The 23,210-nt window shown below is 54.5% G+C and overlaps 2 protein-coding genes across 6 annotated transcripts in view; one reads left to right on the top strand and one right to left on the bottom strand.

Moving 5' to 3' along the window:
• Positions 1 to 20,311, top strand: part of VPS37B (VPS37B subunit of ESCRT-I) — a 26,028-nt gene extending 5,717 nt beyond the window's left edge. Inside the window, exons 1-4 of one of the 4 annotated variants that reach the window (XM_032310683.1) lie at positions 12,111 to 13,161; positions 16,020 to 16,191; positions 17,542 to 17,624; positions 18,430 to 20,311. In XM_032310683.1, coding sequence (XP_032166574.1) covers positions 13,114 to 13,161; positions 16,020 to 16,191; positions 17,542 to 17,624; positions 18,430 to 18,927 — 801 coding nt within the window. In that variant the 5' untranslated portion in view covers positions 12,111 to 13,113 and the 3' untranslated portion in view covers positions 18,928 to 20,311. Of the gene's footprint in view, positions 1 to 12,110; positions 13,162 to 14,571; positions 15,206 to 15,228; positions 15,478 to 16,019; positions 16,192 to 17,541; positions 17,625 to 18,429 lie in introns of those variants that run through there. The other 3 variants (XM_032310680.1, XM_032310681.1, XM_032310682.1) reach the window with 3 other exon arrangements.
• Positions 19,625 to 23,210, bottom strand: part of HIP1R (huntingtin interacting protein 1 related) — a 29,091-nt gene continuing 25,505 nt past the window's right edge. For both annotated transcript variants that reach the window (XM_032310653.1, XM_032310654.1), the window contains one exon: positions 19,625 to 23,210. In XM_032310653.1, coding sequence (XP_032166544.1) covers positions 23,181 to 23,210 — 30 coding nt within the window. In that variant the 3' untranslated portion in view covers positions 19,625 to 23,180.

The following is a 23,210-nucleotide window of genomic DNA, read 5'->3' as shown; positions in this document are numbered from 1 at the left end:
GTCTCCCAACATCAGGGAGATGGTAGGGGCGTGGGCCGGCCGGGGGAGTGGGAGGCCCGGAGTGTGGTAGCAGTGAGTTTCCATGACTTTGCGGAGCCCAAGAGCACGGTGATCAGACGTGCACTTCAGGGGGCTAACTTGGCAGCAGAGTACTGGCGGGGTGAGTGCAGGAAGGTTCAGGAAAGGCCACTTGGAAGTGGAAATTCAGGAAAGAAGCATCCAGGGTTGGAGCTGGGGCTCTGGAAGGCAGGATTCCTGCCTCACCAGCTTTGCCCCCCACGCTCCCCTGCCTCCTCAGTTACAGACGCACGGCACCGTCTCTTCCCTCCTTCGTATACCTCTTCCATGGTGCTTGTCACACATTTTGTCTCATTGACTTTCTTGTGTCCCTGGCTAGTCTGGGGGCTCCATTTCATCCTGTGTGTCTTTGTGTCCTTGGCATGTAGGTGCTGCCAGGTGAGTGGAGCTAACTGGCCGCAGGTGGACATGAGTAAGGGGGGTCAGGGGCGGGGCTTCCTAAGACCCTGTGGCCCGAGAGTGCGGGGCACGAGCACCGGGTCGTGGCGCCTCTGGCAGCAGCTGGAAATACAGCTCTAGAGCTTAGGAGCAGTCAGTGGACATATAGGTTTGGGGCCCACTTCCTCCGGGAAGAATCTAAAAGTTTGAAAGTCCAGCAGGAGTAACTTTCGGGCTGGGAGAAGCCCAGGGAGAAACGAGGCTGGTGTTTTATGGGCAGGCCGACATCCTGTTACAGTGTTTGTGCCGACCGTAGCAGACGAGTCGAAAGAGGAACCTGGAAACAGACGGAACGGTTTGAGCCTCATCTGTCAAGCAGAACTGATGTGCTCTCGAGCTAAGTCACTGCTGTTGTTTGTACACAACCCTGCCTCGCGCTGGTTCAGCCTGGCGACTGTTGGACTTGACGAGGGTGTGAAAGTGATATGCATTCGGTAGGAAGCATATTGGAATTTTTTAAAAAGATTTTATTTATTTGACAGACAGAGATCACAAGTAGGCAGAGAGGCAGGCAGAGAGAGAGAGGGGAAGCAGGCTCCCCACAGCAGAGAGCCCGATGCGGGGCTCGAACCCAGGACCCTGAGATCATGACCTGAGCCGAAGGCAGAGGCTCAACCCACTGAGCCACCCAGGCACCCCCGTACTTGGAATTTTGAGTTTGTTTTGTTGCTGGCTCACGAGCCATGGTCCCATCCTCTCCTGTGATGCTGGGTAGTGGCTGCCGCCCCCCACCCCCCATCAGCTACCTCATCACGAGGGTCCACTACCAGTACACTGACCGCCACCTGCACGGCCCTTCTGTTTGTCCCTCTCAGTGCAGTAGTCAGGAAGTTAAATGGGATCGTCAACACTTCCTTATAAAACAGGCTCATGTTTGGGCGCCTCTTTGGGTCGGTCAGTAGAGCATGCGACTCTTAGTCTCAGGGTTGTGAGGTCAAGCCCCATGTTGGGCATGGAGCTTAGTTAAATTTAAAAAGTAATAAAATCTTAAAAAGGCTATGTCATAGGTGGTTTTGCTCACGTCAGTGTTCTGAGCACAATTAAGGTGGTCTAGGGTAAGTATGGTGTATTTGGTAGGTTAGTCGTATTAAATACATTTTTGACTTCGTGATATGTTTAAAAAAATTTTTTTATTAACATATAATGTATTATTTGCCCCAGGGGTACCGGTCTGTGAATCGCCAGGTTTACACACTTCACAGCACTCACCATAGCACATACCCTCCTGTTGTCCATAACGCAACCACCCTCTCCTTACCCTCCTCCCCCTGGCAACCCTCAGATTGTTTTGTGACATTGAGAGTCTCTTAAGATTTGTCTCCTTCCCAATCCCATCTTGTTTCATTTATTCTTTTCCTGCCCCCCAAGTCCCCCACGTTGCCTCTCAACTTCCTCATATCAGGGAGAGCATGTGATAAATGTCTTTCTCTGATGGACTTATTTCGCTCAGCATAATACCCTCTAGTTCCATCCAAATCATTGCAAATGGCAAGATTTCATTTCTTTTGATGGCTGCATAGTATTCCAGTGTGTGTGTCCACATCTTCTCTGTGTGTACCGCATCTTCATCCACTCATCTGTCGATGGGCATCTGGGCTCTTTCCATAGTTTGGCTGTTGTGGACATCGCTGCTATAAACATTCGGGTGCACGTGCCCCTTTGGATGACTTAATGATATTTTTTATGATGGGTTTATCAGGATGTAACTCTATTGTCAATGAGGGAAGATCTGTATTTGGCTTTTTCACAGTATTTGTAGCAGAATGTTGCTGTGGGGATTACGCCCAATGTGCAGTGCAGGGTTTTCTGTAAACGCCCTGTGTGTCAGCCGCTGTTCACGTATGTGATCACTGGCTCTGAACGTGCCGAGACAAGAGTTGGTTTGTTACCCCTCTGCTGTGCGGGTTTTTCAGATTCCGTCATTATTAGGGAAAACTGCCTTACCTAGGAGTAAAAGGCAGGAGAGTTGTTCCTGGAGTCGGCTCCTAGGGCGAGGATGAAAGGAGGAGGCGGACGGGGCTGTGTCGTCACAGATTGTGTTGCCGGATGTCAAGAGAAAGCTTTTGAAAGCATTTCTAAAAAAAAAAAGAAAAGAAAGAAAAAGCATTTCTCACAGAATTATGAGGAATATTGTTCATTACTCTGCCAAGGAGTTGGTGTGAAAAGCAGATATTTGACTAGCTTGTTGCCGTACAAACAGTGTCCTAGGTAATGTTTCCTTCAAATCTGATCCTTCATTATCACCAAAGCTGGTGCCACCAAGAGTGGCATCTCGAGGTTCTATTCCTGTCCGTTGCCCGGTGCCTGGGGTGGCAGAGGGACAGAGGGAGCGCTGATTACCGCCGCTGTCATTCGCGTGAGCGCAGCTGCGGCCCAGCCGGTTCATTCATTACTCAGCCTTTACGGAGCACCGTGGGGATGGGAAGCCACGAAGGCACTTCACTTTCCTCTTTTAGGATTGCGCAGTGTGCAAAAGTCAGTCTTCCCAGACATTGGGTGGGTGAAACCGTGGTGATGGGACACCAGTGGGAGGGGACCCAGCGGGCCTTTGTGGGGGTGGGGGAGGTCCGTAGAGAATGTTCCCTGGAGCAGATGACTCGCGAGCTGCGACTCAAAGGGACAGTTAACAGTTAATGAGGGAGAAGGCCTTCCAGGCATGGGGGGAGGCACCTGGAACAGACCGAGGAAAAGCCTGGAGAGGGGTGCGCGACAGACTATTCCGGCCGCCCTGGAAGGGCAGGGCAGGGCAGGGCAGGGCAGGGCGGGGAAGAGACCAGAGAGGATCAAGCCACCTGTGAGACCAGGCGGCTTGATCCTCTTGGCAGAGGGGGCCACGGGAGTCATAGTTGGGACTTAAATGGATGGTTCCAGCAGCCCTGATGGTGGAGGCGGGCGGGGGTGGGTTTGAGGGGAGAAGACCAGAAAGCACGGAGAGCAGCCGGAAGGCTGCAAGCTGGTTGGTAACAGAGCTCCGGGACAGCCAAAATCACCGACTCGGGCTCCACCCGGCTCCTCGGAGGGCCTGGCAGTCCTGTTTTGTACCTCCTTCAAACAGGAACACATTTGGTCATATGGTTTCTCTGTCAGTGGCGGATTTTTGAAGGGTATAGGGAAAAACTAACAGAGCTGGTAACACCATCCGGAAATAAATGATGATGAGGAGGCAAACGTTATAAAAAGCCTTATGAGAAATATAAGGTCGGTTCTGAAGCGTATTGGCTCAAGATGGGGTTTGGGTTGCTAGGAAACCCTGGGCCCCGTTACCCTTCCTAAATGTCCGGCAGGAGGATTAACCAGGAGCGAGCTGCTCAGCCCGGGGCCCCGCGGCCGTTTTCATAAGGTGCCGCGGCTGTTGGCTTCGGGGTGGCACTTCCCTTGGCCATCCTCGAGGCGCTAATTCTGTGCACGTCGTGGTGGTCGCATGGAGAGGAGTTCCATGGTGAATCAGTTTGGAAAACCAGGGCTAAGAGGTTTCGGTTTTGCTTTGCTTTGTTTGGTCCCTACTGCCTGGGTGTGTGGTAAAGCCAGAGGGCCAGACCACGCAGCGTTTCCCAGACTTGCTCGTGGAACTTCGTGGGGCTGCTTCCCTGGGGCTCGCCTTGGCAAGTGCTTCTGTAGGGGATAAATGTGCCATCTGCTTCCAGTGCCCACGGGTACTGCCGCTTCACACACGGAGCTGGGGTTGCTTGGTATTCCCAGCACCGGCTCTGTGTCCTCCGGGCGGGCCTGCTTTCACACACTCCACCCAAGAGCGCAGGGAGCGAGCGGTAGACGGGAGCTTATTTTAGTTTTTCTTGAGTAGGTAGTCGTTCATGTTTCTGCTTCCAGGTGATCAAATCTTTAAAAATGTGTTTTGTGTTTATTATAGAAAAATTTAAAAATGCAGAAAATTATAAGGAGGAAAAACATAATCACGTGTAATACCACCCGGAGAGAAATACTGTTGACATTTTATATGGTTTTGTTTTGTTTTGTTTTGTTTCCTACTTTTCTCCCACTGGGATTATTCTGTATAGAGAGTTTTTTGTTTGGGGTGTGTGTGTGTTTTAACCTGAAGTTATACTCTGGGCATTGTCTTATTTTTATGTCCTTTTTTCTTTTTCATCATTTTTTTAAGTACCCAGTGTAGGGCTTGAACTCATGACCCTGAGGTCAAGACTTACGTGCTCCACCAACTGAGACAGCCAGGCGCCTCATTTTCTTATTTTTTATCAGAATATTATATGACTGTTTTTTTGCTGTTGTTGTTTTGTTTTGCTTCGTTTTTAGCATTTTAATTGAGCGGGAGCACATGCAATCCCGGGACCCTGAGATCATGGCCAGAGCCGAAGTTAGACACTTAACTGACTGAGCCACCCAGGTCCCCATGACTGTGTGTTTAATGGCTGCTTGATACTTGATCATGTGGATATGTCCTAATTTATGTGACCATTCCCTTATTGGATATTAGGTGCTTTTTCTTTCTTTCTTTCTTTCTTTCTTTTTTTTTGTAATCCTACTTTATATTGTGATTAACCTCTTTGAACATAAATCTGTTAATCATTTTTTCTTTTTTTTTTTCAAGATTTTTATTTATTTATTTGACAGAGATCACAAGTAGGCAGAGAGGCAGGCAGAGAGAGAGGAGGAAGCAGGCTCCCTGTGGAGCAGAGAGCCCGATGTGGGGCTCCATCCCAGGACCCTGGGATCATGACCTGAGCTGAAGGCAGAGGCTTTAACCCACTGAGCCACCTAGGCACCCCAATCATTTTTTTAAGTTGATATTTTAAGTCTTAAGTAGGCAGTTTTGGTTTTTTGTTTGCTTTTTTGTTTTTAGTTAGAACATCAAATTCCCTATAGGAGATAATATTGCTGGTCCTTTTTTGTTATGAAATTTAAGTAGAATAATTTCAGAGTAACTGATTCTTCTTCTTTTTTAAAATTTTTATTTATTTATTTATTTATTTAAAATATTTTATTTATTTATTTGACAGACAGAGATCACAAGTAGGCAGAGAGGCAGGCAGAGAGAGAGAGAGGAGGAAGCAGGCTCCCTGCTGAGCAGAGAGCCCAATGCGGGGCTCGATCCCAGGACCTTGGGATCATGACTGGAGCCGAAGGCAGAGGCTTTAACCCACTGAGCCACCCAGGAGCCCCAACTGATTCTTCTTTGATCCCTTTCTCTACCCCTGGACTAAAAAGAAAAAAAAAATCCCACTATTAGAATAGTATTTTCTCATACTGAAGAGAAGATGAATAATTTTAGTCACGTGAGAGAAAGTTTTATCCACTAAACTGAATTCTTGACTCAGGTGTTGGAAAGTTTATATCATGATGTATTTTAAGTGTAAAAGCAAAAATCGTACTACTTGTGATCTCTGCCTGTCAAATAAATAAATAAAATCTTTTAAAAAAAATAAAATAAAATAAAATTACAGTAGAAGCTATTAATTGACCTCCCTTCACTTAACCAGAGCGTCCCAGTTATGGCGTTTCCTCCATCAGACATAGTGATTGATGCCCCCCCACCCATGATCATGATCATCTGTCTGGACATCTCTGCTCCCACACTGCGGTTATGTACTTATTGAGAGTTGAGGACCTTTCTATTCTGGTTTTCTTTTGTTTTCTTTCTTTCTTTTTTTTTTTTTTAAGATTTTATTTATTTGACAGAGATCACAAGTAGGCAGAGAGGCAGGCAGAGAGGGAGGGGGAAGCAGGCTCCCCGCCGAGCAGAGAGCCCGATGCGGGACTCGATCCCAGGACCCTGAGATCATGACCTGAGCCGAAGGCAGAGGCTTTAACCCACTGAGCCACCCAGGCGCCCCTCTATTCTGGTTTTCTTACAGTAATTAACTTAATTTCATTAAATACTGCAGTAACTGATGAGCCATAGATGAAAAGGTGAGGAGAGAAGGTGGAGTTGAGGGCTTTGAAGAGTTAACCGAGCGGGGCCCTACTGACTTAGGACGGACCAAGCTGCAGGGAAAATGGAATTCCAGGATTCTGCCCTCGTCTCCCATGGCCAGTGCTTAAACCCTCCACATCAAAGGGTGTGGTCTGGTTGAAAAAGAACTTCTGGAACTCGAGCTAGAAGACCCTTTCTCTAGGAAAAGAGCTTTGCCTTGAATGAAGAAGTGGACAGATATATATCTTTAAAATTTTGTGTGTTTACTGATTTACGGCTTTAACCAAACCGCTCAGCTGACCAACAGCTAATTGGTTCTGATAATATGAACTGAGGTGCCTGGGGGGCTCAGTGGGTTAAAGCCTCTGCTTTAAGCCTCCTGATCTCAGGGCCCTGGAATGGAGCCCTGCATTGGGCTGTCCACTCAGCAGGGAGCCTGCTTCCCTTTCTCTCTCTCTGCCTACTTGTGATCTCTCTCTGTCAAATAAATAAATAAAATCTTGGGAAAGAAAATATGGACTGAGGGCTTCTCGATGGCTTCCCTGGCTCCCCAGCCGACATTGATTCGGTAGGACCAAGTGTGACAAGCTCCTTGCCTTTAGGAGACAGGGACAAAGGCAGTTAACATGTTGACTGGTTTGGGTGTTCCTGTCCTGCCTCTGTTCCTCCCTCTCCCCAGAGTACTTAGGAATTACAAGGTCACGATCCTAAGAAAGTAACATATTCTCACAGGTGACAAGTTATCAGAACCGGTCATACCTATTATATTTCTTTCTTGTTGACATCATTATCCTTGTAAGTCCAGGAAGTAGGGAGGTCCCGAACCCCTGTGAATGTTAGGAAGTAAGTCTTCTAGGAAAACAAAAGTACCCTGGTATGTTGAACCTGCCAGAACTAGAAAGCTAATTCTTCTCTGGGACTAGTCCATTTATTTTCAGACGTAGCCTTTTGCATTTCTATGGTTAGTTGCACTCGAAGGCAGTGACATTCTAATTTTAAAGATGAGAGCCAGGTCCATATGGAAGGGATCATTCCTGTCTCCGTCTGGTTGCCTGCTACTTTCTGAGGGCAGCAAGTTTCATCTTATGGATTTTGACACCTTCAATCAAAAATAGCAACCTTTATTAATCTAGCACGCTTGCTGTGTTGAGCAGGTTGTTTTGGTGGAACATTAGATAAGCAGCCAGTAAATTTTCTCTCCCAAGTAGGCTGTAGCCTTGGAGATGGTTTCACACAACCCACGAGGTGGTTGTATTTTAGGGAAGTTTCATAATGTTCTATAGTCCTTCCACTGTATTTTTGAGTTTTCAGATCTTTAATTTTGTTAACATGTTAAATAGTCCAGCTCTCAGCTGTTAGGTTTTCTCATTTAATTTCGGATTGAATTAAGCTACATTTGCAGCACAGCTCTGAGGTCCTGTGGGCTTGGATTACGGGCTCAAAAGCCTGAATGTACTTGGAAGACTGGAGAGCGAGGGCTTTGTCACTGGCAAGGTCTTCACTGAATGAACGGAAGATGAAGTTGGGCTTTCTAATAACCTAAGCTCTAACAGTAAAGCCTACACTCAAATTGCGTGTGATCTTGGTGATTTTACCCTAAGATTAATTGGTGAGCTAGATCAAGTTTAGTACAATAAAAGGAGAGATTAACCTGGCTGAGTACATGCCAGCCTTTTGGTCATCTGATCCATAAGCTTGCTGTGTGTAGTCTTTTTTTTTTTTTTTTTAAGATTTTATTTATTTATCTGACAGACAGGGATCACAAGTAGGCAGAGATGCAGGCGGAGAGAGAGGGGGAAGCAGGGTCCCCGCTGAGCAGAGAGCCCGACGCGGGACCCGATCCCAGGACCCCGGGACCATGACCTGAGCTGAAGGCAGAGGCTTTAACCCACTGAGCCACCCAGGCGCCCCTGTGTGTCGTCTTAATGCAACTGAACGTTTTCTACTGGCAGGAAGTACAAAAGCTAAGTTGTTTTTCCCCTCATCTTTATATTATGGATAGCTTTCAATTTAATTTTATCTGGAGAGGAAAATACGAAAATGAAAATGAATTTCCCACCATTTCTTTGAGAGGGGCTGGTCCAGATTGGGGGCAGCAGATGTACACACAGGTCTGAGAGCCCTTGTTCTACTCGAGAGTGGGGCAGCTGTCCAGCCACTGGGGACCCAGCTGGAGTGTCTCCCACCGGCAGTGCAGTTCGAGCGTCAGGAGGATCACTGACTGCAATTAACTGAAACCTGTAAAATATACAAACCTATTACTTAATAAAGGTGCTCCCCAGAAAGCTTATTATCATTATCAGAGGTTACTTCATCATTAACTCAGGCTTCTAAAAGTTGCTTTAAGGCTGGGGGGAGGTTGCGGTGGAAATAAGCAGTCCTCCTGCTTTTCCTGTGTAAACGATTTCAGATGGTCAGCCAGACGAGACAGAAGCTCCTTAGACGAGGGCTCGAAGCAACACATGCAGAAGTTGAAATCAGAGAGTTATTGTTAACTTTTGTGTGATTATGGCATTATCGTTATAAAGTCCTTCCGTATTAAAGATACACACTGAAGTTAGGGTGAAATGATAAGATGCCTGAAATTTGCTTTAAAATACTTGAGGAGGGACGCCTGGGTGGCTCAGTTGGTTAAGCAGCTGCCTTCGGCTCAGGTCATGATCCCAGGATTCTGGGATCGAGTCCCACATTGGGCTCCTTGCTCGGCAGGGAGCCTGCTTCTCCCTCTGCCTCTGCCTGCCTCTCTGTCTGCCTGTGCTCACTCGCTCTCTCTCCCTCTGTCTCTGACAAATAAATAAATAAAATCTTTAAAAAATAAATAAAGAAATAAAATAAAATACTTGAGGAAAAAAGTAGTGGGGTGCCTGGTGGCTCAGGTCATGATCCCGGGGTCCTAGGATCGAGTTCCCCATCGGGCTCCCTGCTCAGTGGGGAGCCCGCTTCTCCCTCTCCCTCTGCTGCTCTCCCTACTTGTACTGTCTCTCTCTGGCAAATAAGTAAATAAAATCTTAAAAAAAGGGGGGGTGCGCCTGGGTAGCTCAGTGGGTTAAAGCCTCTGCCTTCGACTCAGGTCATGATCCCAGGGTCCAGGGATCAAGCCCCGCATCGGGCTCTCTGCTCAGCAGGAAGCCTGCTTACTCCTCTCTCTCTGCCTGCCTCTCTGCCTACTCGTGATCTCTGTCAAATAAATAAATAAAATCTTTATTAAAAAAAAAAAAGTGGGGAGTACCTCAATGAAGCAGGGCGGGCACATGTCAGTAACTGTCAAACCCGGGACGAGGTACAGAGATTCGTTAACAGTCCTCTCTCTACTCTCCCTTCGTGTTTGAGAATATCCTGAATAAAAAGGTAAGTAAAAGATAGAAATTCAGATGAGTGAACCCTAGAACTTGAAAATAGGGAAATGAGAGTAGATCTGCTCTGTGCGTGGCTGGTAGATGCTATGGGTCATGCGGTCCATAATCCGCAGAAAAGGTCCCTGGGGGAGTGTCCGACACTGCACCTCGTGACTCTGCTTACTCACCGGCACGCCAGACTCTGCCGCTCTCTCAAACCTCCCTGAGACGTATTTCTTTCCTGGGTAAAATAGGGGCAGATCGGCCTCTCCTTCGCTGAGGGGCTTAAATGCATGAAGAGAAGGTGGCACAATGCCAGGCATGCAGTAGGTGCTCAATAAATGTTAGCAAACGCTGTTGAAACTTGAAGTTTTCACATCACCAGTAACTTAAGTCTTTGAGTTCGTATCTATTTGGACTTTTGTTGTTGTTCTTTTCTCTTTTGAGCCATTTATTTGAAGAGCAAATGCAGTCCGTGTTCAGGGCGGCAGTGCGTGAGTCTGGCGCCCCCTGGAGGTGGGCAGCATGATGCTCAGGGCCCGCCTGCACTCAGGGTCAGGACAGACTGTTCTGGTTACCGGCTCCCCAGAACCCGCAGCAGGTGCTTCATTGGTATTTCCTGATGAATGAACGCATGAGCCCACACACCCCGCGCACCACTGTGCTGGAGCGTCTTGTGGCTGTTACAAGCCGTACCTGAGGTCCTGAAACTTGCGAGCGTTTTAAAACTACAGTCCTGCGGTGCCCTCGCCCGCCCGTTCCCACCTGCTTTCCTGGCCGGGGAGGACTGAGTTTCCACTGCGGAGGCTGGCGCTGTGTGAAGCCGGCTGCCGGCTGAGGTGTCCCCGCGTGTGTTCCGTGTCGCCGGTTTCTCTGCAGTGATGGGCAGTCTTGCTTCAGAGCATTCGCCGTCATCCTGAGTCTACAGTTCACTGCCAAACCACGGTACACTGTGGAAGCGTCTGGTTTGGGAAACCTCCGCAGAGCTCAGACCCCCGACCCAGCGCCGGCTGGCAGGGCGCAGGCTGCTTCTGTCCCTGTGCCTCGCATCAGTGACTGATGCGCGTGTCACCCAGAGGGCAGTTGATATGGTCTCTTCCACACCAGCTTTATTTCTGACTACACTTCCCCAGCCCAGATTCGGACAGAACGGCATGCGTGTGAGGTAGCACGTGTGGGATGCGAGACCTTCCTAGATTCACGTGAGCATCTCCAGAGACAAAGGGCTCTTCACGTTTCTGCCTGGACGAGCATGTCTAAATTACCTCGTTTTCTTTTTCTTTCTTTCTTTTTTCTTAAAGATTTTATTTATGTATTTGACAGAGAGAGACACAGCGAGAGAGGGAACACAAGCAGGGGGAGTGGGAGAGGGAGAGGCAGGCTTCCCACCGACCACCGAGCAGGGAGCCCGATGCAGGACTCGATCCCAGGACCCTGGGATCACGACCTGAGCCAAAGGCAGCTGCCTAATGACTGAGCCACCAGGTGTCCTGTTTTCTTTTTCTGAAATGTGTGTGTGTGTGTGTGCGCATGTGTGTGTGTGTGCGTGGTCGATGGTCCTTATCTTTGTTGCTGAAGCACCGCTGCCCTGTAACGTCCTCAGTTTCAGGCGGGCCGCGTGTGCAGATGGTTCAGCCACCAGGATCAGCGTGGTCCCCATCTGTCCCCTTCCCCCGTTGTTACAGTATCACTGTGTTCCCTCTGCTGTACTCTCCGCCTCCAACACAAATGTGGAACTCAAGTTTGTATCTCTTAATCCCCTTCACCTGTGTCACTTTTTTTTTTTTTTTTAATTTGAAATAGCTTATTTTTCTAGAGCCTCTGCTCTTCTGGTTCTAGTACGAACAGGTTGTTTTTAAAAAACAACTTTCTTCCTGTAAACTCATGCATGCTTGTAGTGAATTAGGTACCATGTACAAGGAAAAATAGGAAAGTTTAAAAAAGAAAATCGGGAGGTTGCTGTTGTTAACTTGGCGTGAACATCGGTGCAGACCGCTCGTGGAGGGGAGAGGCAGAAAGGAGGAGAGAACTGGGTGCTGCTCCGCAGGCCACAGTCCTGCATCTCGTTTCTCTGGGATTAGGAGCAGAAAAAGAAACTGAAGTGGAGTCCGTGATTAAGACCGTGTCCTGGGGCACCTGGGTGGCTCAGTGGGTTAAGCTGCTGCCTTCGGCTCAGGTCATGATCTCAGGGTCCTGGGATCGAGCCCCGCATCGGGCTCTCTGCTCAGCAGGGAGCCTGCTTCCCCCTCTGTCTCTGCCTGCCTCTCTGCCTACTTGTGATCTCTCTCTCTGTCAAATAAAATAAATAAAAATTAAAAAAAAAAAAAAAAAAAAAAGACCGTGTCCTTACCACAGCGGGGCTGCTTCCTGAAAGGGTTTCTCTGTGGTTGAGAAAAAGGCTCATGAGAACCATGGAGAGGTCGGCAGCACGGTTTTCTGTCCCCGGAGTCTGGTGGCCCTGTGACCGGCCTCCTGCACCGTGGTGACCCCTGCAGGCGTTCTCCGGGTCATGGCCCGGATCCAGTCAGGCGCCCAGGCTGGGCTCCGTCTTATGGGAAGTGCGGGGCTGGGCTGGGTGTCGCCCACGGTGGCTGTCGCTGGGCCTTGCTGAGTGTGCTTGCCGGTCCCCACCGCAGAGAGGTCGCCTTTGCTTTGCAAATGATGGAACAAGACTGGCTGTTCCCTCCCGATTTCTAATCTGAGCAGCAGAAAGGAGTGTTACAGAGGAAAGAGTGTTTCTGCGTGAATACAGCGTCCCGGGCGTGTTCTGAGGCTCTCAGGGCCGGGCTGGCTTTAGCGGAGGCTTCTAAGCTGTCCTGGCCTTGTCCCTTGGAGAGAGCCATGGGTGTGCTCTGGGTGGCCACTCAGAACTTACCGGTATTTACTGACGTAAAAATATCTGAACACTCAAAGGCTATAAACAAATGACGGCCTGTGACGGGTGTCACTTGTCCTTTGATTTGGCCCTTGCTGGCTGGCGGCTTACACCAGCCTTTATGCGTCCTGTGCAAGCAGAGCGCCCTTCGATCCTAGCCACGCAACTTTGGGCTGCTCTCTTCTAGGACTTGCTAACACACGGGAGATGTGCTTTTGACCTGTTCGAGACCCTGCGAGAATAAGATTTCTTTGTAGCTGTGTTATACACGGAGACCAGAGCAGCGTGTGTAGCCGGACCCAGGCCTGGGCCTTCTGGAGGATTCGGCTGACTGGGGGTTGGTCTGAGCCAGCCAGCACCCCTCCCCTCTGGTGGTTCTCAGGCCCGGCCACCACGGGGGAGCACTGCGCAAGAGCAGTCCTTTAACTGCGTGCTGGAGGCAGGCGCTTCGGGATGCCAGCGCCTTTCCGTGGTCCCTGCAGAGATCTTTGCTCATAGCCATGCCTCTGCTGAAGATGGAAACCCTGCTTCCAGAATTCACCGCCAGAGTGAGAACCGCCCCCCCAGCCTCGGTCTCAAAGACTTGATCGGGGGGCCTGTCTGCATCAAGGGTTTGGGGCATTGGGTGCTTGTCCTACACAGCTTTGTGCCCCCTTCCACGGGATATGATCCATCTTATTTGCGGGACCTGGCCTCCAGTGACCGGCTTCGGGGGTAGGGAAGGATCTCAGTCAGCAGAGCCCTACGGTGGGACTCCTGGGAGGTGCTTGGCACACCGAGCCCCTGCCTGTGTTAGCAGGGGGAGACCGTGAGCGGGGACACACATTTCCTGTTTGCTGATTGTCGCCAGTGGCAGCGACGACATGGGCACGGGGCCTCATGAGAAGGAGCCCGTGGGACGAGCAGACCTGAGCTCCGGAGGCGGTGGAGGGAAGGGCTGGTGGGCAGGTGGGGACCAGGTCCCCTGCACCCCAGCGGTGAAGGCGTCCCAAGGTCCGTTCCGTTTAACCGGGCTAAGGTCGCTGAGGTCCATTCCGGTTGTGACGACTGAGTCCGTGGGCCTGTAGGAGCGGTGTCTTCCTCTCAGCGCTCTGCGCCTCCTTCGGCTTGGCAAGTAGCCGTTGCCCAGCCAGCGTTTATTGAACGAAGGCTGAAGATCAAGTCCGAATGCCCAGTGCCGGTGGCTGGGGCCTGGCTGGGGCCCTGAAGACTTGTCTCTTCTCAGCCGTCAGATGAGTCTGGCGTGCCGGCGCGGGCGTGGGGGGTGGGCTGTGGAGAGACTCAGCAGCTTCTTGATTTATAATTTAAATTTTGAGGTAGTTGTAGATTCACAAGCGATTGTAAGAAACTAAAGTGATCCCGTGTGTCACAGCCTCACAGCCGTGGCATTGACCCTGTCCGGATCCAGGAGGGCGGATCCCGTGCCCGTGAGCCTTCTTCCTGAGGTCCTTGCCCGACCACTCAGCTGTCTCCATTTCTGCCACTGCCTCTTCAGGAGTGTGGTGGACACCGGCTCCTCGAGCGTGTGACCCCCGGGCTGGCTTTCTGCCCTCAGCCTGGTTCCCTGGAGTGTCCTGCAGGTTGCCACTTGTGTCAGACTTCCTTCTTTAGGACTGAACGGTGTTCCGCGGCGTGGATGGGGCGCTTGGTTCGGCCGGCCGTCCCCCGGCGGACGATGGCTGCGTGGCTTCGGGGTTTGGGCTGTCACAAATGAAGCTGTGTTGAACATTTGCGCACAGGGTTTTGTGTAAACGCAAGTTTTCATTTCCCCAGGGGTAAATGCCCAGGAGTACAGTTTCTGGGTCGCATGGTAGTTACATGTTTAGTTGTTTTTTTTTTTTTTTTTTAAGATTTTATTTATTTGACAGAGAGAGAGGGGGATGCAGGCTCCCTGCTGAGCAGAGAGCCTGATACGGGGCTTGATCCCAGGACCCTGAGATCATGACCTGAGCCGAAGGCAGAGGCTTAACCCACTGAGCCACCCAGGCGCCCCTTCATGTTTAGTTTTAAAAGCAGTTGCTGAGCTGTGGTCTTGAGTGGACTAGACAAAGGTTGATGTTTGTTTGTTCTTTCAGCTGGCTTAACAATAGAAGGAAAGCTTCTCCTGCAGCGGCTCCCAGAACTCTGCACTACACGAGGGCCCCAGACTCTCCCTGCCGGCTAGAAGCAGCAGGAGAGGGTGTTTCTGCTGCACTCACGTTGTAGCGTTGAGCTAGAGGCTCAAGTTTCTGTGGGAATTTAAATCCCGTTTAAGGCAAGCCGAATTTTTAGGGCCCTGGCCCAGTTCCTGGGTGTGGAAGGTACCCCGTGTCTGCTGTGGGGACTGGGGGCCAGGGTGCGCGTGCAATGGGTGCGCGGGTGCAGACCGCTTCGGGAGCAGGGCTGGCCCCCTGGGTGGGCTTGGCCGGAGCAGGAGACTGCGCAGTGGGAAATCTGCACCCAGACTCTCGGGAGGAAGGAAGTCGGCGAAAACAGCCTGGGTGCGGTGGCAGCGGATCTCAAGGGGGAAACAGGGTAACGGCTTCGGGCTGCTGGGAAGCCACGAGCACAGCGGGGCAGGACGGTACCCCGTGGAGACCTCAGACCCGCGTGGTACGGCTGCCAGGGCAGGCGGTGGTGGCGGAGGCTGGTCGCCAGCCAGCACGGGTGGCGGCCCCTGTGTTTGGGGTTTTCTTTAAGCATAGCTTTGCTGAGTTTTATTAGGAATGCTTCACCTTGTCTCAGACCCGTCCACTTCCCTCACCCTTGTGGTCCGGGGCGCCACAGCTTCCTCCCAAGTCACGCGGGACAGGCAGATCAGCCCCAGCCTTGGATCTGGACCCGGGAGGACTCCCGCTGTCCTCCGAGTTGAGGAGGAGCCAGAGGTGGGCGTGGGAGAGCGAGCAGGGTCACTGTAAGCGGAATTCATTCCTGGGGGCGTGAGGCTTTCGTGTTTGATCTCTAAGCCTGATGACTGAGCCTGGATTGACATCATGCCAGCTGGTTCTCCGCTGTTAAACGTGATTCCCTAACTTCCTGTAGAGCCGCAGAAACGGGTTTGGAACCGATCTAGCCCTGAATGTGCACAGCTGTTGAGTTCTGCAAGCGCAGGGAGGAGGAAGGCGTCCCAGCCCCCGCGCCGCCAGTGAAGCAGAGAGCCTGTGCAAGTCACTCGGCCGCCCGTCTGCAAGCCGTCGGAACGGAAGTGGCTTTGCACTTGAGAACAGGGAGCCGGGTCCACACTGGAAACCCAGAGGGGCTGGAGTCTGGGCCGGGAGTGGCCCGCATATGGTCTCAGGGTCTCGGCCGGGGACGAGGCCAAGGGAGGCAGATGTGGCAGCTGGGTGGGGGTGGGGTGTCAGGAGCGCCGGGGGACGCGTCAGTGAGCTGACACTCGTTGGTTCTCATCGTGCCGTGTTCCTTGCAGACGCAGAATGTTCAGCTCAACAAAGAAATGACGCTCGCCAGCAACCGGAGCCTGGCAGAAGGAAACCTCCTGTACCAGCCCCAGCTCGACGCCCTGAAAGCACGTTTGACCCAAAAATACCAGGAACTCCAGGTTCTCTTTGAAGCCTATCAGATAAAGAAGACCAAATTAGGTAACTTTTCCAGGGTGATCCTTGCAAGAATAAAGAGTGGAGGAAGGGCACGTTTGCAAGCTGTTGGGCTGCCGGGAGGGCAGCGCTCCTGTGGGAAAGTTTCAGATAGAGACCCTCGCTCATGCCACAGAGAAAGCGGACTTACAGAATCATTCTGCCTGTTTAGAGAAGAGACTGAGCCACTTTTCAGACAAAATTTCACCTTGTCCAAACAGCCCAGAGAAGTCATGTCCTGAATCATGCTGTTTACCAGATGTCTCTCCTGTGGGCCAGGCCCTCAGGGTTAGTGTTCAGATGTACTCCTCGTGGGGACGTTTCATCTTAACGTCACACTTAGATTTACGGTCATCACGGAGCTGTAGGAACAGAGTATGGGGTCGTGCGTGCTCTGCATGGCTTTCCGGGACGCGGCAGGAAGGGAGGGGTACAAGCCCGCCCTTCAGGGAGGCGGGCGGGAGGCCTGGGACCGGGTCGCCCTCAGTGTCTGTGCCACCCAGTGCAAGCTCGGAGGCAGGCCCGACAGAGGGGTTCTTTCCTGGCTCGGAGGACGTACGTTGTGATGTAATTGGTAAAAAGCACCTTGGGAAAAGTTGCTTGGCAGAACCTACCTGAAGGAACCCTGTGCTCACTCTGACCCAGCCAGTCAGCCCCGGGTGTGCCGCCGGCAGAGATGGACGGGCCCAAGGGTGCTCCTGGTAACTTTGCTGGTAAAGCTGAGTGTGGAAAGCGCCTACATGTCCGTGTGCAGAAGGCTGGGTCTGTGAGTTCTGGTCTCCTCACAGTGGGCATTGAAGGAGGCGAGGGGGTCTCAGGTCTACGGTGTGGGGGGAGGAGCCAGCATAGAGCTCGCCTGCGATGTGTTCCCGTGAGCCTCCCAGCCAGGCAGGACCGGGCATCGGGCCTGCCTCGGGGACAGTCTCTGCGAGCGGGCCTGGGGAGCCTTTGTGCGTGTTCTGTATCCTGACCTGGGTGGTGGTGCTTGGGGTTTATACTGTCAAGAAAACTGAGGTCCTGGGCTTAAATTCCTCCTGCTCGATATAAGTTACCACTCAGAAATGATTACAGCCGAGATCTGTGTGGGGTGGTTCCTGTCCCCTCACATGTTGGGTGACAAGCCTCTGTAGGGCCAGTGACAGTGACATGGGGTGTGGGATGCGTGGCGCACACCGAGTCTGTCCCGTTTTGTCCTGTGTGCTCCTTCCTCCTGGATTTTAAGGCCTTGCTTCCTAGAAAGCCGGCTGCTACCTTCCCAGTTAAAGCGCGCCCCTCTTTGAGAGGAGGGGGGCTCGGAGTCTGGGGCGCTGCGGCCCGGCCACCCCCTCCTCTCATCATGCCTCTTGCTTCTTCCAGACCAGCAGTCTAGCAGCGCTTCCCTGGAGACGCTGCTGGCGCTCCTGCAGGCCGAAGGGGCCAAGATTGAGGAAGACACCGAGGTAAAGCCGCCAGCGTGGGCGGGGGGCGGGGGTTGGGGGGGTGGCGCCCAGAGCACAGTTGCCAGGGTCTGGGCCACTTTGGGAGCTTATGGGCGGCCCGTTGCTCCACAGCAAGGGGGGCGGTAGTGGGTCCGGTGCGCCAGCGGCGGGTGCACACTGTCCTGTGAGTCCGTGCTGGCCGGGCCGGTGGCCAAGGACCGTGGGCTCCGATCCGCGGGTGCGGCCGTGGAGCACTCAAGGTTAGAGCCTCACTAAGGGATACAGCCTGAGTCAGGGTCAAACGTTGCACAATCCTAGCAAGCTGAGGTGGGCGGCATGTTGCCGGGTTCGGCCGCGTGGTCGAGTTCACCGCTGGGCTTGGGTGGGGGCCCTGGTGGGCACGAGCCTGCCTTTGGTCCCCTGAGCCCGTAGGGGCCGTGTCTGTGAGGGTGCAGCCGGCGGGAGGAAGGAACCGGCTCCGGCTGGCTCGGTGAGAGCGTGGGAAGCGGGTAGGCTGGTTTCCTCTGCGCCTCGAAGCCCAGCAGCTCGGGGCTGAGCCCACTTCCTCTAAGGCTGGCTCCCCCTCGGGCCTGCAGCTCGTGGGGCGGGGCTGGCGGCCTGGACCAGCTGCCTCTTTCCCCTTCTCTCTTCGGGGGGGCTGGGGGCCGCCTCTGAGGCCGGGGGTCTGCGGCGGGGAGCGCGCGGCGGGTGGGATCCGTGGGAGGCCGGGTGGAAGGAGCCGGGGCGCCTCTGCCCGGGCGGTGAAGGGAGCCTCCTTCCCTGGGGGCCGACCTGTCCCTGTAATCCGTTCTCCTGCCGCTTTCAGAACATGGCGGAGAAGTTTCTGGACGGAGAGCTTCCTCTGGACTCCTTCATCGACGTCTATCAGAGCCAGCGGAAACTGGCCCACACGCGGAGAGTGAAAATCGAGAAGCTCCAGGAGCTGGTGCTGAAGGGGCAGAGACTTCCGCAGGCCTCTGCGCCGGCCCCGCTGCTGCCCAGGGTGCCCGAGCCGGTGCCCGCCGCCCCCCTGCCCTACCCTACCTCAGAGGCCAGCGGGCCTTCCTCCATGCTACCTCGGCGCGTCCCCCCGCCTCCGCCTCCGGTGCCTGCAGGACGCTTGGCCACGCCATTTACCGCCGCTATGGGCTCAGGACAGGCGCTCCCGTACCCGGGGTCCCCGTGCCCGCCCCTGCCCCCCCGCGTGGGCCTGCCCCCCCAGCAAGGATTCTCCGCGCAGTTCGTGTCTCCGTACCCGCCCGCTCTCCCCCAGAGACCCCCGCCGCGGCTGCCGTCCCACCAGCCCGGCTTCATCCTCCAGTGAGCCTCCCCCGTCCTGCCTGGGAGGCCGCACCTGCCGGCCGGGCCTCTGCACGCACAGGCTGTGAGGACTAGGGTGCCGGTGCCCTGGGCCAGCGCACCCCTTTGATTCTAGAACTAGTAGGTCAGCGGTAAGTAGCCATAGGACCCGGTTTGGTACCGGAGGTGGTGTGTGCAGGGCGTCCCCCGCGGTCGCGTGGGTTTGTTTTCGGTATGATTTCTAAGTCTCATAACGTTGATGGACTTTGGGGAAGAGCGCCTTCCCTCCCCGCCTGGAACCGGGTCCTCCCCTCGTGGGTTCATTTAATGAGCATGTTCCATCGTTTCTGCTTCGTTTGCGAAAAGACTGGGCCACGCGGGCTCGCCCACCACGCGCCACCGTCCCTGGTCAGGGTGGGCCAGGTGGGCCGCCTGGAAGGTGCTTACTGAATCTGGGGGGCAGGGGTGGCCAGTCCCCCCTCCCCCAAACCCGGATGCTTTGAAGCCCCGTGCGGCATCGGCGCTGGGCCCACAGCCAGGGCGAGTGGCAGCTGGGCCGGAGAAGGGTCTGAGCTGGGCCTTGCACAGCGATGCGCCCTGCTCCCCCCTCCCCCACCGCGGCCACCCCTGACTGTTTCTACAAAGAAATACCCCCCCAGTATTTTTACTATGTCTAATTTTCCTGTTTTATATTGGCAAAGAAAACTTTTTGGACACAAGACCATTCAGGGAAACTTTATAAAAATGCACATATTCTTTTGAGCAGAGTGAAGTACAGAAGTGAATGCCATTTCCTTTTTTTACAAGCAGTGTATGGTCTCCTGTGGGTGCCTGTGCTGTGCCTTAGTTTCCCCCTGGTGCCAGTGAGGGGCCGGCTCCGGCTCCCCTGCAGGCCCCCAGCTGGGCAGGCGGAGGGGCAGCTCCCACGAGCGACTTTGTTCCCCAAGAGGCTTGGTCGGGGTGCTGCTGGCAGAAGCAGCCTGTCCCACCGTGGACCAGGATCCTGGTAGCCAGTCTCTTCCTCGGCGGGGGCCTCCGGGCAGGAGGGGGGACAGAGGGACCCCAGCAGCTCTCTGCTGTGCCCAGATCATCGGATGGTGCCAACAGACTCACGCTCTGCCACACCCCGCGCTCTTCCCGGCCCTTTGGGGTCTCACCGGCCCAGGTAGCGGAACGGCGGCAGAGCTCCACAGGGTCTGTCCCAGCAGGCCGGGGGTGAGGCCGCCACACTTTGTCTTCAGTGCCCCTGGGCAGGGACACCCCTGTACTGTCACTGAAATGCCCCAGGGGCTGGCTTACTACCCTGCCAAGTGAGCTCGGTGTGGATGTGGGGACGGCGCTGCCAGGGCCGGGGCTGTAAAGCTGGAGGACCCTTCGTAATAAACGGAATGAACTATGGTCCTGTCCTGTATTTGGTTCTAGACGCTCCGTGATCAGTTCCGAGAGGGAGGTGGACTTGCGTCGAAGCGTCTGCCTGGATTGGGGGCCCTAGCACTCGTAGAGCGTTTTGTGCTGCTGCCCGATCCCCCCAGCCCGGAGTAAAGGGCAGAAAGGGGGGAGAGCGGGTCCACAGGGTCCCCACTCTGCCCTGGGCCTCTGGGCTCAGTCTCTCGGGCCCTGTCCTGCGGATCACCAGCACAGACGGCACTGCTCAGGGAGACTCAGGCCCTTGACTGCTTGTTTCAAATGACAGAATTGAATGGGGGACCTTTTGTTCTGGAGCCCAGAGCCCCCCGCAACGGTCCCAGATGGAGGTAGGTGCTGCTTCCCTCTTGAGGCTGGGAGAGGGACCCTGCCTCCAGGGCTACAGCCCGCCAGCCCCTCAGTGCCCCCCCCGCCCCCCTGGGAGGGACTTTCCTCACTGCGTCCCCCGGAACAGGAGTGCCAGGCTCAGCTTCCCTGCCGCCGCCGCCTCTAGGGGGGCTGCCAGCCCCTGCCCCTCTGTGCTCCAGGAGGACATGCGAGGGACACCGCTGGGGTGGTCCTGGGAGGAAGGCGGCTCTGCCTGAGGAATCTGTTTGCTCTTTTGAGTATTTGTGTCTGACAGTTGCTCTTTCCCTGGTGGCTGCTTAGGAAGCTTCGAGCTCGATTTGTAGCCTTCTGTGGGGGGCACTCGCTAGGCGGGGCTGTGCGCTCCGTGGCTTCTCACCAGCCCAGCGTTGTCTGATCCTGGCCTCCCCACTCCCGGCCCCTGTGTTTGGGAGGAGGTGGGGGGGGCACGGTGGGGGGGCCGCGGCGTGCAGAGGTCTGGCCCCATGGCTTCCAGTGGCAGGTTCGCTTCGAGTCAGGCTAGCAGTTCTCCGGATCGAGCGAGTGTAGTCTACGCGGGGCTGTTTGCACGGTGTGTATGTGGCGGAGCCGGGCCTCTTGGGTTGACGTTGTTCTGAAGCACTTTTCCCTTACAAATGAGAACCAGGCTCCGGCGCCATCGTTCTGTTCAGGGAGTTGCAGAGCACTTCGACAGCCCCACCCCAACCTCCCAACCAGCCTGGAGCGAGGCAGGGCCCCACTTCACCCCACGGGAAAGCCAGGCCCAGGGAGTGGGGCTCTTGTCTCTCTAGCCTGCACGATGGCGCTTCCACAAGTGCTGGGGCCTGCGGGGCAAGGGAGCGCTCGCTCTGTGGGCAGCACGCCGAGGCCGGGAGCCGTGGGCATCCCCAGGGAAAGCGCGGCCGCACAGCCAGCTGTGCTCTTGGGAGCCCGGAGGCCGGGTAGGTTCTCGGAGGGAAGGCTGGGTGTGGTTGCGCCGGTCAAGCCTGACCAATGAGGAGTCGGGGTCACCGCCACTGCCCCAGCCGGGGGACATTCTTAACTGCTGGGACCCCGTGGTCACTCCTCCCCTTCACAAAACAGCATGGTTTCGGAGCGGGCTGGCGGAGCGGGGAGGCCGGGGCGGAAAGCCCAGAGCCAACGACTCACCACACTGGCGTCCGTCCCAGGACCTCAAGTCCCAAACCTCCCAGGACGCAGGCCAGGGCACTTCTTGGCAGAACCAGAAGCAGCTCTTCTGTGGTTCCAAGCGCTCTGTCCCCTGCAGAAGCTAAGTGCTCTCCCAACCCGTGTCACACGTTCTGGCTCCGGAGAAATGCACAGCCCAGGTGCGGCCCCTCACTGGAGGGCGGTGGCAACGGTCCACGTGCGTTTTATTGCCCATCGGCCTCTTCCAACAAGGAAATACTAAAGGCAAAGCAGAAAAGCTGGACCTTGTGCACCCCTCCAGAACATGGCTGGGATTGGACCGCCGGGAGGCAGGGGGGACAGGGAAGCTTCTGGGGCCCATGGTGCTGGTCCTTTTTCTCTCAGCACTTCCCTGGAGTCAGGGTGGGGACTCAAAGAACACACGTTCTTACAAATCCTCCAAGTGGGACTGCCACTAGACGGCTGGGAGCGGGGGCTGGGGGGTGGGGAGGCTTCCTGGGGGCACAACGTGCCTCTGGCTTAGAGAATGGCCCGCAGGCGTCCTAGTTCCCAGACTTTTGGTGTCTGAGCTGGGGAGGCCTTTAGGAGGGTGGGCTAGACTGAGAGGAGGGGAGAGGTGAGGGGGGTGGGCGATGGGCAACCCGCAGAACAGGGCCTCTAGGGCAGAAGAAGGGGCATGAAAACCAGGAACAGGACGGTCACCACAGATGGGAGAAGAGATTCCGGGAGTGACAGCAGCACAGCACCTGTGCCGGGCCGCACTGCCCGGCCTGCCACCCCCCATAAGGGCCTACTCTGTGCTCCGTCCCCGATGCCTTGCAGGGAGGCACCCCGAACCAGGGCTGTTTTGTCCAAGACCACCCTGGGCCCATCTGCAAGGACTCCGTGCCCCAGGAAGACTACAGATAGGTGACATCTTGCCCAGGTCCCTGGCAGCCAACAGGGATTTGTTATTCATTAGTAACCTCAGACCTTGAGTTCAAAAGGCAGGGGAGGTCCTGCCCAGACACCCTTTCCAGGGGCCCTGCTCCCCAGGGTGAATCCAAACTCATGAAGGAAAGCTCTAACTCCGGAAATTACAAATGTTCCATATATTTCCTGAAGGCCCATGGCTCAGGCCTGCTCGGTTCTGGCTGGTCCCACGAGTGCCCGCTGCAGAAAGACTCACGTCCCGGAGAACTGCCGAGATCTCTGATCCTTTGGGTTCAGCCAGGGCTGGGGGCCTCAGGGACACTGAACTTGGCCATGGGGCAGGGGGCTGCACCCCCTTGGAGGCTCTTGAGCCAATTCGGGGTGGCCACACAAGGCCCAGGCCTGCCCGCTAGCCTCCCCACTGGGATCCTTCGGGAGCCTAGTAGTTTACGAGCTGAGTCGGGAGTAGTTGTCGAG

Source organism: Mustela erminea, chromosome 13 (assembly GCF_009829155.1).
Source record: "Mustela erminea isolate mMusErm1 chromosome 13, mMusErm1.Pri, whole genome shotgun sequence".
In the NCBI taxonomy this organism is placed as follows: Eukaryota; Metazoa; Chordata; class Mammalia; order Carnivora; family Mustelidae; genus Mustela; species Mustela erminea.
Note: the sequence above shows the minus strand (reverse complement) of the source record. Positions and strands in the feature narration are given on the sequence as shown.